At 49.1% G+C, this 18,486-nt stretch overlaps 1 protein-coding gene across 1 annotated transcript in view; it reads right to left on the reverse strand.

The window, feature by feature from the left end:
• PAPSS2 (3'-phosphoadenosine 5'-phosphosulfate synthase 2) overlaps positions 1-11,906 on the reverse strand; it is a 30,552-nt gene extending 18,646 nt beyond the window's left edge. The window contains exon 1 of the mRNA XM_054515591.1: positions 11,850-11,906. Coding sequence (XP_054371566.1) covers positions 11,850-11,870 — 21 coding nt within the window. The 5' untranslated portion in view covers positions 11,871-11,906. The remainder of the gene's footprint in view (positions 1-11,849) is intronic.
• Positions 11,907-18,486: the final 6,580 nt, after the last annotated feature.

The raw sequence follows: 18,486 nt of genomic DNA on the forward strand, positions 1-18,486 counted from the left end.
AGCAGCACCATGGATTAATTTTCTCCCATGCCCAGGAGTTCAGGCTGTGTCCCACAGGAGATGAGCCACGATAATGTCCGTGCCTCGGGAGGATGCAGGATCTGGCACATTCCTACATGGCTGATGTAAGGAGATTGTTCTAAGTACAGGGTGCTGTGCCATAAATCTGTGCTGGGTGAGCATCTCAGAGCTGTTATTTTGCACACTGGCACCTTTGGGAGCTTGGGAAAGCAGCACTGAGGGCATTTCTGCAATTCAGCAGCACTGTCACACCTCTCCCACCTGCTGGGAGCTCCAGATGGTACCAAATCCCTCAGGTTTTTCTGCTCTCTCTTCATAAACTTCCCAGGAAACTCTTCCCAACCCTGAGCAACTGGATGGCTGGGCTGGGAGCTTGCTTAGCTGGGAATGGGAAAGACCAACTCCCCACCTCATCATCCACCAGCTAGGAATGGTTTGGGAAGCCAGAGCTGAAGTGTGGTAGAAAGAGAGAAGGCACCAGGAAAACTGATCATTAATGGCCTGACAGCAAATCCTGGAGAGATTTTGTCTAGGAACAGCACATCCTGCAAGATGGTTGGGAGGCAGAGAGAAGCAGTGGAGGAGGTTTAATCAGATGCAGGGCTGTCCTGCTGATTTGATTCTCAGGGTTTTAACCCTGTCACTGCAAATCAACCATATTTAAATAGATAATCCAATCATCACCACAACATCAACACCTGGATGCTGGGCCCTAAAGCAGGGACAGTTTAGCACACTGGTAAGCATGTCTTGGAATAGTCTGGAAATGAGGTTTGGGAGAGGAACTTCTGATTTATAATTCAGCCCCAAACAAGGCAATAAATCAATAAATGTCCCAGCAGCAGCATCTCCAAAGAAGGGCTGTGCATCCCCTGCCAGACAGATGGTTAAAGATGACACTGCCACACTCTCCCCGTTCCTTGGAAAACTGCTCTTTGGCCCTGTCTGGATGAGCTCAGTGCTCAGCCCACCCTGCCTTACCTCATCCAGGAAATGAGAAAAAAACAAACACATCGCTCCAAACCTTGGGCTGAGGCTGCAGCAGACCAAGAAACCAAACCCTGGTTTTGGTCTCCCTCCTACTGAAACCTTCCGTAAGGTTGGCAAACAGGGAGACACCAAGATCTTTAGGATCAGGCTTGACTGAGCTGCCTGTCAAGGGTCTCTTGGCTTAGTTTGCCAAGGGAAGAAGCTTTCCCCAAGATGCTGCCCTGCTGTGTGAAAGCAGGCTGCAGCCAGAGGCAGAAGGCTTTTCCTGAGATGGGGCCTCTGAGAGAGGAGAATCTTGCTGGAAATCAGGAACCACCAGAGTCCTCTGCTCTGAGAGCCACCATTGCTCAATTCATGGCATCCCAAAGAGTGACCTCAGCTCCTCCTGAGGTAATTGACCCTGGAAAGGAGGAGCTGTGCTTGCCCACACAAATGATGTGTGACTACTCAAGGAGATCTTATCAGGGAGCATCTTCTCCTCTCATCTGACAGTTAAAAGCACGAGGTCTGTGGGGCCTCTCCCAGACATCACTGATGCTTGTTGGGAGCAGAACCACTGCACATTTAATAGAAAATGCACCAGACAAGAGACATTTATAATCATAGACTTATGGAGGTGTTAAGGCTGGGAAAGACCTTTAAGATCATCAAGTCCAACAATCAACCCAGCACCACCACAGTGTTCACCACTAAACCATGTCCTCAAGGGCCACATTCAGATGTTTTTTGAACGCTTCCAGGGATGGTGATTTCACCACTCCCCTGAGCAGCCCACTCCAGTGTTCTACAAAAAAAGTTTCCTAATATCCAATCTAAACCTCCCCTGGCACAACTTGGGGCTGTTTTCTCTCATCTTGTCCCTGTTGTCTGGGAGCACAGCCTGAGCCCTGCAGGCTCTTCCCCATCCTGTCAGGAGTTGTGCAGAGCCACAAGGTCCCCCTGAGCCTCCTTTGCTCCAGGCTGAGCCCCTTTCCCAGCTCCCTCAGCCCCTCCTGGGGCTCCAGCCCCTTCCCCAGCTCCCTGAGCTGCTCCTCATCAGAACCCCTCCCCAGCTCTGTTGCCCTTTTGGCTTTAGGGTTGTCCCAACAAATTGCATGAACATTTTGCCATCTCCCAGTAGGATTTCAAATATAAACTCTGGTCCTTAGGGCAGCACCTCCTCCTGCCTCCACATCCCCAGTTCTTCAACCAGCACCTCCATGGCTGCGTCACGAGTGGGAGCAAGGCAAGAACCACCTGCAAGTGTCACCTTCCAGAGCTGAGAGGTGGAAATGAAGGACAGATGGGAGCTGAGCAGGACATTTGAGAGATCTCCTGAGTGCACAACACCCTTGCTCAACCACCCAGAGCAGGCAGAGCTCTGTGATGCTGCAGAAGGAGATGAGGCACCAGAAAGCCAAGGTGGCCCATCAGATCCAAGCCCATGTCCTTGTGGTGCCCTCAATTCACCCCTGCCTGCTGCAGCTGGCACAGACACGGGTCTGGAAGCTGTCCAGGAGCTGCACTCATGGCAGGCTGCAGCAGCATCCTGCTCTGGAGAGGGATTTCATTTCTCACTCCTGAAATCACACTGAGGCTGAGCAGCCCCGTGCTCACTCAGCACCAGCACCAGCATCCAGCTGGCAGCACTCAGAGCCCCAGGGAAACCCTGACCCAACAGCCAGGGCAGGGTCAGGACTCCCCCAGCTGCCTTTTTATTTACAGGGCAAGCTCACAGCACCAGGAATATGATTCATTTTTTTCCAGTCAAGCTTTTCACACACACCCTATTTTGGTACAGCAGCCTGGACACGTCTGCAGGAAGGAAAAATTAGAGCTAAATAAAAATAGAGGCTTTTGAAATGTTTGCAGCTGATCCTATTTGCAAATGGTAGAATGGGCTTTTAAAATGATGGAATGATCAAGCAAGCCTTCACTTTCACAGGCAAGCAGTGGGATCAAGCACATGGAGGGATTATTGGGGTGTCCTGTGCAGGGTCAGGAATTGCACTTGATGATCCTTGTCCCTTCTAGCCCAGGAGATTCTGTGCTTCTGAGTTTGAAGTCAAACACTTCCCTAAGCCTCAGGAGAGTGAGCTACTCTATCATTAAAAAAACCCTCCCAACTCCTGCCAGCATACTGAAAAAAAAATAAAATTAAAACATTTGTTCCTACCAGTTACATCTGATACATAAAAAAATTACATGTATCAAAGTTTTCCTTAAAAAATTATTTTCTTTTACCAGGGCTGCCATGGCAAAAGGGTGATACTGTATCCATGAGCAACCAGAGGGGAAAACCTCCTGTAAAAGAGGCATTTGCTGAAGAAGAGCAAAACTGATACTCCAAAGAAAAGGAGGAAGAGAGGGAAAATGGGGGTTTTGTCTGTGGAAGCAGACATTTGATTACAATCATAGTGAAGAACAATGAGAAACCTTGGCATCTCTCACGCTCTAGCTTAGCTCTTGTAACCCAAACCCTATGGACTTTCCCCAGATATTCATTTACTGCACTAAGGCAGAAAATGCTGCAAACCCAGCCCCATTCCTTCCCAAGGGAAAACCCCAGCAAGGAGGAATTACCCTGGGAATTTTGCCTGTTTAACCCCAGGATGCAGGCCCAGATGGGGAAGTGGGACCTTGCAAGCATCTTTTGTACTGCCCACCACCTTCCCACTGCTCCCATGCTGCTGTCCCTGCTGTGCCACCACCTCCCTGCTCCCCTCCGCTGTCCCCCTGCTCCCTGCCCAGGGCTGAGTCTCCTTTCCCAGCACCTGGAGGGGACAGGAACTGTGTTTTCTCTCCAGGCTGAGCTGGGCAGTGACACTGGTGTGTCCCCCCAGCCCTGCTGAGGCTGAGGGGCTGCCAGCCCTGCCAGTTCAGGCAGGATGCTGGGCTGGGATCCCTTTCTGCATAAAGCCCAGCAGGCTCAGGCTCTCCTTGGCACTCTCTGCCTGTTCCTTTGGCATCACCCCCAGGGCCCTGCCAGGAACGTAGCACACAAAACCTTAAGGAGAGCAGCAGAGCCATCCCAGTGCCCCAAAACAAGCAGCCTTTCAGCCTGGAGACAGACAGCTGCAGATGCCAAACCTCACCAACACAAGATTTTTAAGCTGAAGCCATGTTTTCTTAAGCCACAAGAATTTCTGAGCTCTTAGCAAGACCTTATTTGCTGACGGCAGCTCGAATATTTTTTCTCTTGGCATAAATTCACACAGCTTGGGTTGTCACAATCAAGTTTTATACAACACTGGCACACAAAAAAAGAGAAGAAAATCAACAAAATCAGGCTCATGTTCCAGTAACTTCCCAAATCAGATGCTGATTTCTACACTGTGAGTCCAAATCAGCAGTTGGGGATTGAAATCTGCCTCTCTGAGGGCTCCCAGCTCAGGCGTTTCCTTATCTTGGAATGAAGTGATGTCACTGCTCTCATTTCCTCGATGCAGAAAAGCCACTGACTCATCCTGTGCTCCTGCATTTTTGGGATAAACTTGGAAGGCCAGGACAGATGTTATAAAAACAAATCTCCCCGTTTTCATTCCTGAAATCTCAAGGGACAGCTGCAGGGGCAACAAATATTTAACAAACAAAGCATTTTGTCAAAAAGAACAATTTAAACAGGAAACCCCTCCATGGTGGCCCAAAGTTGAATATTCAGAGCAGTTCTGATAAATTATCTCCCCCAGCTGAACCCACCTGAGCAGTTGGGCCCCTGCTCCTTTTGCAAACAATGGGTTTGACATTGCAGAAGAACTTGCCTTGGTTTGATGGCTGCCAGGAAAACCACCCAGAACACACAGCCCTGCTTCTCTGCCTTCTCCTGGAGAAAAAGATCTGGCTACAGAAATGGGAAACTGAGTATCAGTCCCTCAGATTGCAGGAACAAGAGGAAAAGAGGGCAAAGGTACAGATTCTGACTACACATTAACTTCAGTATCAAAAGGATTTCCAGGTAGGAATTGTATCCACATGTAAATAATTATTTTTTCCCCCCTGAATATGAGAGTCAGGAATTTAATTTGTGGGTTGTGGTTCTCTATGGTAAATATGGCACTGTACATGTCCCACCTCCTGCACTGGCAGGACAGGCACCCTCAACCTGAGAACAGGTCTCAATGACATGGGGATAAGACACCCCCTTTTACCATGCCCAACATATCCCTCAGGAAAGAAATCCTCTGTCTTTAGAGAAGCTCCAGGGGTTTCACAAGCAGCAGGAGCTACAGAGGATCTGTGTTTCAAGCAGTTTCATCAGGTTTTAAAATTCATCTATTTCTGATTCCAGAGCAGGGAACAGAGCTGGGGAAGGGGCTGGAGCCCCAGAAGGGGCTGAGGGAGCTGGGCAGGGGCTGAGCCTGGAGCAAAGGAGGTTCAGGGGGCCCTTGTGGCTCTGCACAACTCCCTGCCAGGAGGGGACAGCCAGGGGGGGCCGGGCTGTGCTGCCAGGGAACAGGGACAGGACAAGGGCAAAGGGCCTCAAGCTGGGCCAGGGGAGGCTCAGCTTGGACAGCAGCAGCAATTTCTGCATGCAAAGGGTGCTCAGGCCTTGGCAGGGGCTGCCCAGGGAGCTTTGCAGTGCCCAGCCCTGCAGGTGTCCCAGCAAGGGCTGGAGGTGGCACTCAGTGCTCTGGGCTGGGCACAAGGTGGGCACTGGGCACAGCTGGCACTCCATGGGCTGGCAGGGATTTTCCAGCCTAAATAATCCTATGATTCTGTAAAAGAACTCATTCTTCTGTGAGGCTTCTCCTCTGCAGGACCTGAAGAAAGGAAAAAGCTGGACTGCAGCCCAAGCTGGTGGGCTCCCAGTGTGTGCCTCTCCCTGCCTCAGGTTGGATGCCCAGCCTTGAACCTGCTCTCTTGTGCCCCATGTGCCTGACTTTGTGGGGTCAATGGTCACCAGCAGGCCACAGGACACCTCTGTCCACCTCAGCAGCTTTTTGAGGGTTTTCAAAGTGCAAAAGCAGCAGCAGGAAGGAGCTGAGGGGAGCTCAGCCAGAAGCACCACACAGGACACGTTTAAATGGGGGAACTTTGCCTGGCAGGCCAAAAGTTCACTAAGCTGGAAAAAACCATGATGATGAATTCATGGAAGGAAAGTTTATCAAGGACTATCAGGAGGAAAGGCACAGCCTCTGATATCTCAGGCTGTAAATCAGTGGGAACGGGGGACAATGCACTGGTGTCCCAGCCATAAACTCTTTCCTGGCTGCCACTGGGAACGACAGACAAGGCCAGGCCTTCCCCTCACTCAGCACCCCTCAGTCCCCTCAGAACTGGGAATGACACTGGGAATGACAGACAAGGCCAGGCCTTCCCCTCACTCAGCACCCCTCAGAACTGGGAATGACACTGGGAACGACAGACAAGGCCAGACCCTCCTCTCACTCAGCACCCCTCAGTCCCCTCAGAACTGGGAATGACACTGGGAACGACAGACAAGGCCAGACCCTCCCCTCACTCAGCACCCCTCAGTCCCCTCAGAATTCCTGCTGGATGAAGACAGGGCTGTTTTCACTGCTCTACCACTGAATGTGCTGCTCTACAAAAGCAGCTGCAGGAGACAAGTGCAAGGTGGGGACTTCTTCCTGTCTATCTGAGCCCTACAAGCTGCAAGATGGGTTTTTAATGTGTGAGTGCACACAGGGTTAACCTAGACCCTGGCCTAAATCAGCACCAAGGATGTTGGACCCTTGTGAATGAGTGGCTGCTCAGCATTTCCCCACCTCTCCCTAAAGCAGGTGTAGGCACAGCCCTTGGTCATTCCACGCTGCTCAAAGGCTGGTCCAAGGACACTTCCACATTTTCCTTGGAGATTATTGTTGTTAATTGGTCCCTCAGAAGTTCATGCAAACTCCCAGCATCTCTCAGAGGGTGGCATCACCCCCAGTTTTACAACCACAGAAGGGTAGTGGTGAGTAAGACCAGCAGCAGATGAAGACTTCAGCTCCCACAATATTTAAGACATAGAAATGAACATTTGTTTGAAGAGCAGCTCCTCTGGACTTCAGGCTGCTCCACATCCCTCACATCCATCCCCAGGGTCTCAGATCAACTTTCCAGAGATGCAATGAGCATTTCCAGGGCTGCAATGAGCTGCCCCAGCCATGGCAGGTGCCCAGCTCAGACCCCCAGAGCAGCCCTGTAAAAAACCCCTCCTCTAAAATGACTTTTTCCTCCTCTTCCCACGCTTACTGGCAACACAGCCTAATGATCTTCCCATCAGAAGGGCTGGGCAGGCCACAAAAATCACCTCCCACCCTAGCACACTTTCTGCACAATGGGAAGCTAAAATACAGTTTGATATCAAAGAAAACATTTTGTTCTGCCAGAGAGGCCACGAAGACCTCCAGGTCAGAAAGTCTTGGAAATGTAGGTACAGACAGTTGCTTTCCAGCAATGCACAGAAAAAGCTCATCTCAACAAGCCACAAAGTGCTGCAGCTAACAGAAAATCAAATCAAATCTGTGTAAAACAACTCCTTCCTCAAGCTCTGCTCTCCAAACACATTCTGGCACCCGCTCAGCAGACAAAGCTTTTGACACATGGAGCTGTAACCGAGCCAAGCTGTGAGCAAAGGAGCAAAGACCACTCTGGGAGGGACAGGAGGCAGTGCTAGCAAGGAACTGCCAGCCCCACAGGCAAATCCCAACCTCCCAGCATCCCGTGGCATGACGCACAGGCAGGGCTTTTTTGCATCCCTCCTTTTGTTAATGATACACTCTGTGTAAATTTTCACTTGGAAATGATTAAGCTGTGAACCCATTAAGGAGCTATTTCTCACTCCCTTCAGCTGTGACACCCCGCTCACGATAACAGCAAATTCAGAAATGGCAACCTGAATTACACAGGCTTTTTCTTAATGGATTTTTGAGAAGCAAAGTGTGACCAAAGTACAAGTTCAAGCATTCACACAGGCCCTGCATGCCCCTTATCTTTTGGGGGCACATACAGCTGTGAGTTTATCTAAAACACCTGGTTTCAGATAGGCAAGGGCTTTTCATTTCTAAAGGCACCCTCCAGGATCAACATCAGCCCAGTTAAATTAATAATGATAATTTTTTTAAAAAGCAAATATGCCAGCGTTTGTCTTGAAAACCTTCCAGAAAAAACAAAATCTCCCTGGCGTAAATCTAAGCTGCAGCTGCAGTGCTCATGTCTGGGTAGTGTGGGGTGGCAGCACCACTCCAACCACCACCAGTGGAGGTGCTCAGACCACACCAAGATGGTTATTTAATTCCTCAAGCCCTGGAGGGATCAAGCATGGAAAGGAGAAGGCATTCATATTTAAGAACCTGCAACTTTTCCTGGCTTTTCTTCCCTGAAATCCCCCCAGTGGAATCCCCCTGAAATTCCCCCTGTCTGCTCTAACAGAGCAGAGTGTGGTTATTAACCACTGGTCTGGCACACTGGCAGCCCAAGTGAATGAAAGAGCAAGAGACTGGGAAGGGAATTTTCTAATAGCGCAGAAATTGAAGAAAAGGGGAGAAAGTTATAATTAACAAAATAACAGAAGTTAATCAGCTCACCTTTCCATGGTCTTTGAAGAAAAGAGATATAAAGCAAACAAAGTAATAGAAAATCAAGCAAGAAATCCCAAGCATGCAATGAGCAGCTGGGAAACAATCACCTTAGGATGTCACGGTGCAGTGAGCTGGGCACTGTGTTCCACAGGATAAATCATGCTGTAAGAACAAGCAGCCTGTGACTCGCTGGATAAAACATGAGTTTGAGAAAACTCACTTTATGGAGTGACTCAGTGCAGAGCAAGCCAGGCTAATTCCCTGAAATCGTGGCTTTGCTGCCCAGTCCCCCAGGCAGTGTCACTGCAATGAGTTACAGGGAACTGCTTTGAAAATAAACATCGTTCAAGTTGTTTTGCTCTTTACTTTCAAGGCAACAGTTAAGAGTAAGTGTGAGAGTGATGAATGCATGCTTTGGGTGTTTTATTAAGCTTTTTCTTTCATGTTGCTTGGCAATTAAATCGATGGAGATGTACATATGTTCCTGCTCTGCCTGGGGTATCACTCTGTCCATCTGAACTCTGCCCTGCAGCTCTGGTTTTTTTAACATGAGAGCAGTTTTTTAGGCACGGAAACGAAACCTCTTTCCTCAGGGTTGATTTGATCTTGTGGGTTTGTTGCTGGTCTTTAAATAAATTTAAATAAGCCCACATCATTTGCACATAAGCCCAACACAAACACAAGTGAGCTAGCAGAAGTTCCAGCTCTGTCACCTGTGGGGCTGCAGAAACACATCCCACTGCCAGCCAGGGATGCCACACCAGCCACATTCCTGGAGATGCTGCTGCCAGACCAGGCAGGTGACAAAGCTGAAACACTTCTGAAAAAGGCACTTTCAGTACGGGCTCTCATTCTCCCCAAGCACCTGCAAAGAGAAACTTCACTGGCCGGGGGCAGGACTCGCAACGCCTCCATCCCGTGAGATGCGCTGAGCTGCACTTCCCACACAGCCCCGGGGACACGAAGCCACGCAGGCAGTGACCCTGCCAGGGCAGGGCTGTGGCTCTGGGCTCTGTGGCAAGCTGCCCTGGAGCACAGTGCTCCATCTGTGTCCTCCTGGCCGTCAGGAAAACACCGCTGGCTCGGCGGGCACGGGGAGCGAGCTGCGGAAATACCGGCGGCACCGCAGGTGTGGGGGAGAAGGAGCTGCTCTTTGCACAGAGCTCAAAGAAGCCCTCAGCCCTGAAAGCCACGCTGTGCAAGAGCCCACACAATGAACAAGGGCAGGCCCACAGCTGCACCTCCCTCTCTGCACTCCCTTCTCCGTGTGCTCGCTCCTGAGAGACAGCAGGGTTTGCCACTGAGACACACAGGAGGGACATTGAGCCTCTAAGGACATCATTACAGAACTGCCCAAAAAGTCAGCCCTGAAACTGGCCAGGAATAAATGCTTTCTGTCAGTGAGGGCTGGGAACAGGAGGGCACTGCCTGGCACGTAGAGGACTTCATGCCTCTTGCAGTGTCCTGAGCAGAAATGAAGAGAGCACAAAGCGTTTCCATATTAACCAGCCAAAGAGAGATTCCTGCACACCAAGACTCTGGTCCTCACACAAGGTAGAATTAAGGTGCCATGCTCATTTTTAAGGACAACACATGCAGAAGCAAAAAAAAAAAAAAAAGTTTTCTTCTTTACACCTTACTATATTAGCAATTAATAAATAGGTGTGCAATTAAAGCATCCTCAATCCAGATTCAAACTCTAGAGAGCATTATTAGGGCTGAATTTAGGATTTAAAACCTGGGCTTCTAGTTATTCAATTTGTCAAATAACACAGTGGTCCAGCTCACAACAGCTGGCACTGCTGTGCCTTTCCAAAACTGACAGCTGACACTATCACCTGCAAAATCCAGCTCTGACATCCCCTCAGCTGGTGAACAAAGCTGGTAACATTCAGCCTCACAAAACCCGGTCTGTGGGACAAAGAAACTGTGAGAAAACTGAGGTTTTAGTAGCAACAAGGATTTTTAGGCGTAATAAGGATTGGTGTTACTGGGAGAACAAAGAATGGGGAATAAGAAGGGGCAACAGAAGGATGATCCTACTGCTGTATCAATAGGGATCTCAACAGGATAAATTATTGTGTCTTCATTTTAAAGTGGAACACCCCTGGCTGTTGCAGCTACAAAAAGTGTCTGTGGGCACAAAAAAAGGTCAAAGCACCCTGAACAACGTGAAATTCCTTATCCAGGCCTTTGATATAAACTAGAGATGGCTGAAACCAAGAAGCTGCTGAGGTTGCACTTTGGAGAGAGAACTTCCTTTACACTCTGTGCAATACATCTTCCTGGCAAGGGACAGGAAGATCACTAATGGGACATCACCGTTTCACCATCACTCCCCAAAGCTCTTGTAATTAGCGAAATCACGCCTTTTCTCACTCCATCGGATACCTGGCAGATAAGCACTCAAAAATCCACCTACAGCTGTCAAGCTGATAGCATCTGTTTTGACAGCCACGGCACAAAGGTCAGCCACAAACTCGCTTATAAAGGTCATTTTTCCAGCCCAGGGTGGAGGCAAAGGAGAGGGATTATTCTGGAAGTTCAGCAATACCTCTCTCCTGTCACAGCAATGAACAGAACTCCCATACACAGCTCACGGCTCGCACCTCCCCTGCCTGAAATAATCCCTAAACCACAGGTTTTTGCGTTTCCAAGAACACCCTGCTGCACAGGCTCGCTTTGTTCCGTGTGGCTTTGGGTGCATTCCTCCCCGGACAGATTACCACTGTGTCCAAAATGCATCAAATCCATCGGAAAAGTTTAGGGCAAACTTTAAAAAAAAAAAAAAAAGCAAATCAACCAGCAGAAAGCAGCCCTAAAGACTTACGTCAAGATTTCTTCTGGTTCTGATTTAAAACCTGGAAAACGCACACACAGCCAGAGGGACCCAGAGCTCCCATCCCAGCCCCAAGGAGTAGAGGAGGGCAGCTGGCAAGCGGAACGCGATGTCCGCCTGCAGTGGCTGCGATTTGCAATTCGAATTTCTCACTGAGCTGCGATTCCTTCGCTTTGCCGCGCGTGTTCTGAAGCGATGCTGAGAGCCTGACGGCGGCGGTGGGGCTCCTTCCCCCGCCTGGCACCGGGACAGGGGACACCCACAAAGCCACGAGCGAGGCAGGACCTCCGGCCGTGCCTGCAGGGGACCCGCGGGGCACAGCGGGACAGGTGCGGGATGCGGAGGATGCTCAGCCAGCTCAACCATCCGTGCCGAGTGATGGATGGGCTGGAGAACTCCCGAGCAGTGCCGGAACTGCGGCTGCCCGTGGATCCCAGCGCAGGACAGGGAGAGGGATCAGCGGGGACAGCCCAGCCCCGCTCCCGGCGCGTCCCTACCGTGTGCTCGCGGCTCGCCATGGTGCTGCTGCTGCGGCTGCTGGTGCGGTGGGCCCGGCGGGGGAAGCCCTATAAGGGCTGCGGGACACGTAGCGCGGCCCTGGGCCGGCCCCTCTCGCCCTGCGCCCGCCCCCGCCACCGCCTCCTCCGGCCCGGCCCCCGCGGGAACCGGGCAGGGCGCTCCAGCCCTCATCCCCCGTGAGGGGCGGGCGGGGAGCTCCGGCCCTCATCCCCCGGAGGAGCGGGCAGGGCGCTCCGGCCCTCATCCCCCGTGAGGGGCGGGCGGGGAGCTCCGGCCCTCATCCTCTGCGGGAAGCGGGCAGGGCGCTCCAGCCCTCACCCCCCGGAGGAGCGGGCGGGGAGCTCCGGTTCTCACCCCCCGGAGGAGCGGGCGGGGAGTGCACGACACCGTGCCTGGGAAAAGGGACCTGAAATGAGGAGCTTGGGGCTCTGCTGCCACGGCCGGGGAGGGGACAGGGAGTGTCAGAACTCAGGACATCCCTCTGGGTATCCAGAGTTGCCGGGGCCCCTATCGAGGGGCTCGGAGACCCGGGCACGCAGCCCAGAACACCTGTGGATTTGATTATGCCCCGTGGAGCAAGTTACCAGCTTTGTATGAGGACCTAAAAGTCACAGAAGTTTAAATAATGTAATAATAAAATTATCACCGGGTGAAAAGGTAGATTTTGGGACTTTTAGAATGGGGGCTTTGGGGACAAGATAGAGGGATTTGGGCATGTCCACTCCTCCTTCTTCTCTACCTCCATCTTCTGCTGTGATGCTGGCACTTTGGGATTGGTTTAGAATAGAAGTTCACTGTCTAACATAGGTGATAGGTATTGGAAAGTAATTGTAAATATGTTGTACGTAGTTTGTAGTATAAGAAGACAACACCACCCCGAGGGTGGTCAGAGTGCTGCTAGCTGCCTTGCTGAGCAGACCTGGGCTGGGCAGGAGGAAAATGTTATAGATAAGATATAATAAACAACTTCAAGAATAAAAACTGAAGAACTCCAGTTCCTTCTAAAACAGAGACTTTTCACATATCTCAGGGCTGCAATTAACAGCAAAACTCCCGAGAAGGGAGAAGGAACGCCAGCCCACACAATGCGACTGAGGGAAAAGCAGCTCCCAAGGAGGATGATGATGGTATAAGTGATATTTAAAATAAGCAGTGCTGGAGGGTGGTCACTGAGGGTTTGGCAAAAATACAAAAAAAGTTGAAAGAAAACACAGAGGAGCGTCCCAGCAAAAACGGTGCAGAAGGTGAGGGGAAAAGAAATGCTGTGACTGACAGCTCTGCCCCAAATCCTCCATTTCCCACTGCTGGAAAAGGTCAGGTCCTTGAACTCCGGTGAAACAGAGCAAAAGGCAGGGAATGCCCTGGTGGAGAGAAACCACAGTACACCCTGAGATGGCCCAGGGACAGAGAAAGGAACATCCTGGTGGGTAATTCTACACCTGAGGGTGAACGGTGTCAGCAGGGCACTTGTGGTCCTGGACCACTGCCTCCTGCTCCATACCCATCCACAGATCCATCCCAGGGCCACAAGGATGGCTGTGCCAACTGTGCTGCCTCTCCTCTAGGAGGAGATACCTCACTTCTTGTCGTGCCTGCAAGAGCAAAGCTCCCTCCAGGTCCAACATGCTGAGCCTACTTTAGCTCTTCAGCACATGATCACCAGCAGTCCATAAAATATTCCTGTTTCATCTCTGTCCTTCATTCCAGCAGAGTTTACAATCATTGATGCCCTGACTGAGCCCCTTGAAGGAAAAGGAAAAAGGTGTTGGGATTTTGCAATGCTCCCCATTCTCCTGATGAACTCTTAAAACAGAAAATGGGAAACCCCAAGAGAGCAGTGAAGGGATAAATGGGGCTCCCCAAATGAGATCTGAACAGGGCCCACTGTGGGAAAACAGGGACGTGAAGGAATGGGGCTGGAAGGAGGCAACAGCACCTGCTCAACCAATTCCAAAGCCAGGCAGCTATTAGAGTGTGATCAGCTATCAGCTGAACTAATCCCCAGAGTAATTCCAGTTAAACCCATGGCATTACATTCAGGATTAAATCAGCTAAAGAATACCAGGGTTGCTTTTGAGCATCTCTCATTCGTTGCTTTTCCTCATATTGTTTTTCTCAATTAAGGGCAGATTAAATTTCTGCCATAGAAGCAACACAGCAAGGCTGGAAGAAAAGGGAAAGAAGGCTGAATACAATATCCATTGGAAAAGTCCATTCTGGTACACTTAAAATTCACATCTTTGTGAATTACCTTGCCTTTCTGAACCTTCAGGAAAGCAGAAGGCTGGAAAAGGTGCCCAACAGACCAAGGCCAGCAGGGAAACACATTTACTGAAGAACAAGGAGCAGCACAAAGGGGATTGTGAAGAAGAAAAGGCACAAAGAGGGGCTTCTGTAATGACAGACCACTCTAAACCACCCTGGCCTGGCACACAACTGGCTCTAGAGAGGGCATTTCTGAAGGAAAACATTTTTTTCATTAAAAGTGAGCTGTAGAAAGGAAAGGGGAAAGACCTAAAACTAGTGTCACAATGTAACAGAAAAATTAGCATCCAGAGCATGTAACACCTCCATGTTTCCCCTAGATACCCATCAGTGAGACAGAAAGTGAGTCAACATTATCTCCATTTGTTGCATCATTCTTCACTTCTAACTTCATCAAAGTTATTTCCCTTCTAGGAATTAAACTGACTGCTCATAACCTTCCTGAGAATTCTAGCAAATATTTAGTGCATAAGAGATCTAAGGGTTTTTAATCTATTTTTCATTTATTTTTCCCAAGCACAATGCAAAGAATGGTGTGAACTTTCATTATATTAAGCTACAATAAATAATAATAAAGAAATAAATATATTTGGATATTGTCCCAAGTTTTAATTTGTGTGGGGCTTTTCAAGGAAGCAACTGATGAAACAATCAGAAACTAAGTGAGAAAAAAAAAATCTACTTGCTTACCTCAAAGAGACACACAAATTAGCGAAACTCAATTTTCATCAAAGAACTTCTTGGGCTGTTGAACAAGAGCTTCAGCCTCACACAGCCAGGGAAAGCAGCAGCATCCCAGCAAAGCAGGCAGGGGCTGCTCCTGGATCCCTGGCAGTGCCCAAGGCCAGGTTGGAGCAGCCTGGGACAGTAGAAAGTGTCCTTGCCCATGGCACAGGGTGGAATTGGATGAGCTTTAAGGTCCCTTTCAACTCAAACCATTCAGTTATTTTATGATTACAGGGAATATTGTTATTTGTGGGGATTCTCACTCTGTTTCCCAGGAGCAAACTGGGATCCCTCTCCTTACTGGGAAGGACAAAAGAAAGTCATGCCCCTGTCACCTGCCCTTGTGCACTGGGATTCAGCATTTTCCTGCAAAGTCTGTAGTGCTCTCACACCCCGATCTCAAAGAAACAATAAATCCCTAGAGAAAGAGCTCTCTCAGGAGCCCATTGTGCAAGCTGCCACACTAACAGAGAGCAGAATCTATATATAACTGCTCCAAACAGGCCCAGCAAGCAGCTGCTTGTGAGGCATTTGCTCCATCCATCTTCCCCATTCCAAATCACTTTCTTAGTCTAAATTCCTGTCCCAGCACTACCCAAGAAATTGCCCCAAAGCACCAAAACTCAGATCAACATTCCCAAGCTGGCCATGACCAGTGGGATAACTTCACCAACACTTTCTGCCACCTACAAGGTGGAAATGAGGAGGCCACATCCCTTCTGCTCTATCAGCCCCCAGGCAATGCCAGGGAAGGAAAGAGCAGTGCCTGGCAGAGCTCTCCCACAGGGAAGATACAGGGGGAGCTCACTGGCTTTGAAATTGCACAACTGGGCTCTGAAATGCTTGCAGGAATTCCCTCATTTGATGACTGCTAGGTGGAAAAGCACTCCCCTACTCCCTGCACTCAAACTACCCCACTGCTGCTGCCTCTGCTCTTTTTAATTTGCTTTCCTAGCACCAGGGAACCTGCAGAGCAAGGTTCAGGGCCTGTGGGGGTCCCAGTTGTGGGTTTCTCTGGGTCTGGACTGAAGGCACTTCAATCAGACAGTAGCTCATGTTCACACTCGGGTGGTTATTATTTGTTATCAGTAAAACAGCCTCACTACTGTGAGTTGGGCAGCTTTTCATTAGAAGGCACAAAATGGCAACAATCTCTTGTTCCAAGGGCTTTTCAGACTAAACTGTCCAGTTAAGAGCTGACACCTGAATTCTTTTCCCTTTTAACCCAATAACTGATCCCACAGAGCTGCAATGGGGACTTTTCTGCCCAATGACAAAATGCCACCCAAACCCATGGAGAAGGAGGAAGAAGCAGCATGAAGAAGAAACCCAGGGTGACACCCTGTGCCCTCCATCTTGCTTCCATCCACAGCACACTAAAAATCCCAAAACCTCAATTTCTCACCCAGTGATACAGCTGCACTGCTCTCTGTAATCTATTGCACACTTTTGTGGATTCTGGTCTATTCTGGAGTTTAGGAAACTTTCTCCATGGATGAGGGTCAGAGTCAGTGCTGCCCTGGGGGTCAGGGCACCCCAGAGCAGACAGAGAAATATCCCAGTGCTCTGGGTTTCCACAAGTGCCTTGCTTAGTTTTTCAAGTGATGGAGACACAGTTGTTGCCTTCAGCACCATTTCCTCTCAGATTCTCTGGCTTTGTTTTTCCAAAGTGCCAGGGGAAGCTGTCACCCAGTTCATGGAGCATCCTGCAGTCACAGGGAGCGGGACAAATTCTGTTCATCCTGCCCCAGTGCATGAGGTACCTTTGAAATCTGAATATTCCCCAAATGAACACACGTAATTCCTCAGCCTGCAGAGATACCAGAGATACTGAACTGCCCCAACAAGCACTTCCAGCTTATCCACCTCACCTTTCACCCTTTGCACAAAGGGGGTTGAATTCTGTGTATAAGTCAAGGGTGGATCTGCAGCCCTAAAGCCTCACTTGTGAAATGGCAAATCAGAAATGAGCCATGAAAGCCAAGCACAGATTGCTGGGAGCACCAGAGATCCCAGGTTAGGGCATTACCTCCTGGAGTCAGCAATCAGGACTTTATTGACAACAGGAAATGTTTTTCCTTTCCTTGTTCCATAATTCAAACAAACAGGATCATCCACAACTTTCAGAAAGCTGGCTGAGAGAAAAAGAGCTCCAGAAGTGACAAGAAATCAGCCACTGAAGCCTCCAGCACTGGCAACACCCACTGCTGCTGGGGACTGCCACAGCCAAAAACTGAGTTCCAAACCAGTTTGCCAGGATTTCACAATGGGAGAGAGGAGCCCAAGGCAGGAACGAGCTCTGCACCTACCTGGGTCTTCTCAGAGTGCTGCAGAGCTCACTTCAAACAGCCCAGGCCAGGTTTTAATGCCTCAGTGACACAAGCACTCCTGCTCCCCAGCAGGATCTTGCTTTCCTCAAAGCCTCTGGGCTGCATGACAGCTCTGAAGGATCCCAGTGCAACTGGTCCAGCCTTGGGGCTGGCATCCCACCCAGACCAAACCCCCATAATCGTTAGGGAAATGGTAAAAATGCTAATTAATCAAGCTCACAGCTGCTTCTGTCACTTTCTTTTTTAGGGTGGGTACAAATGTGTCCTGTCCTGACAAATGTCTCCAAGCACTGCTCAGCACAGGATGCCAGGGTGTGTGAGGCTGCAGGGGCTCAGTGGGCACCTGGTGTCCCCTCCCTGCTCCAGCAGGGCCATCCCAGAGCCCAGGGCACAGCATTGTCAATTGTTGGGCATCAGCTCCTGCCCACCAGATCTGTAAACTAAGTTCTGACAGGGGTCCTTGAATTTTCTCACTCACCTATTTTTAGGTTTTTTTTTAATTTTTAAATTCATGTTTCTATTTTCCCTTTGCCTTTCTATAAACTTGCAGTGCCTCCAAGGTTTCCTTGCCAGTCCCACAGAACCCAGAGCAATCCCAGGTCCCACTTGCAGACAGACCTTATGCCCTCCTTCTGATTGCACACCACAGCTCCAAGATAATAACTATATAAAATATATAAAAATATAAAAATATAAAATACATAAAAATATAAAATATAAAAATATAAAATACATAAAAATATAAAATACAAAAATATATAAAATACAAAAATATATAAAATACAAAAATATATAAAATACAAAAATATATAAAATACAAAAATATATAAAATACAAAAATATATAAAATATATAAATATATAAAATATATATCCCTATCAGGGCCTGGACAACACTCTACAAGGAAGGGAATATTGATATTACAAGTATCTTTGCTTGGAAGCCAAACAAGGATTCTTATCCTTTTGTGGTGTGTCATTTTGCAGTAAAGATATTTATTTATTGAGTGTAATTATCTATACAGGTCTGTTGCCTTTGCCCTACGTGATTTCTTATCCCTATCACAGACTTTAACCCATATCCCTGCCTTGTTCCTTTTACAATACCAGAATAAATTCCCAGCTCCTGAAATTTTTTCAGCCTCACTTTCCCTACAGTAATCTGGGAAGTCAGGAAGTCAGATTAGAAGCCATGTATGTCTTCTTCCAAAAGCAGGCTGGCAGAAAAAAAAAAAAAAAAGGCCAAAAGGTATCTACAGAGATACCAGGCTGGCTAAAACTGCCACCAGGACAGT

Source organism: Molothrus ater, chromosome 8 (genome assembly GCF_012460135.2).
Source record: "Molothrus ater isolate BHLD 08-10-18 breed brown headed cowbird chromosome 8, BPBGC_Mater_1.1, whole genome shotgun sequence".
NCBI classification, from domain to species: Eukaryota; Metazoa; Chordata; class Aves; order Passeriformes; family Icteridae; genus Molothrus; species Molothrus ater.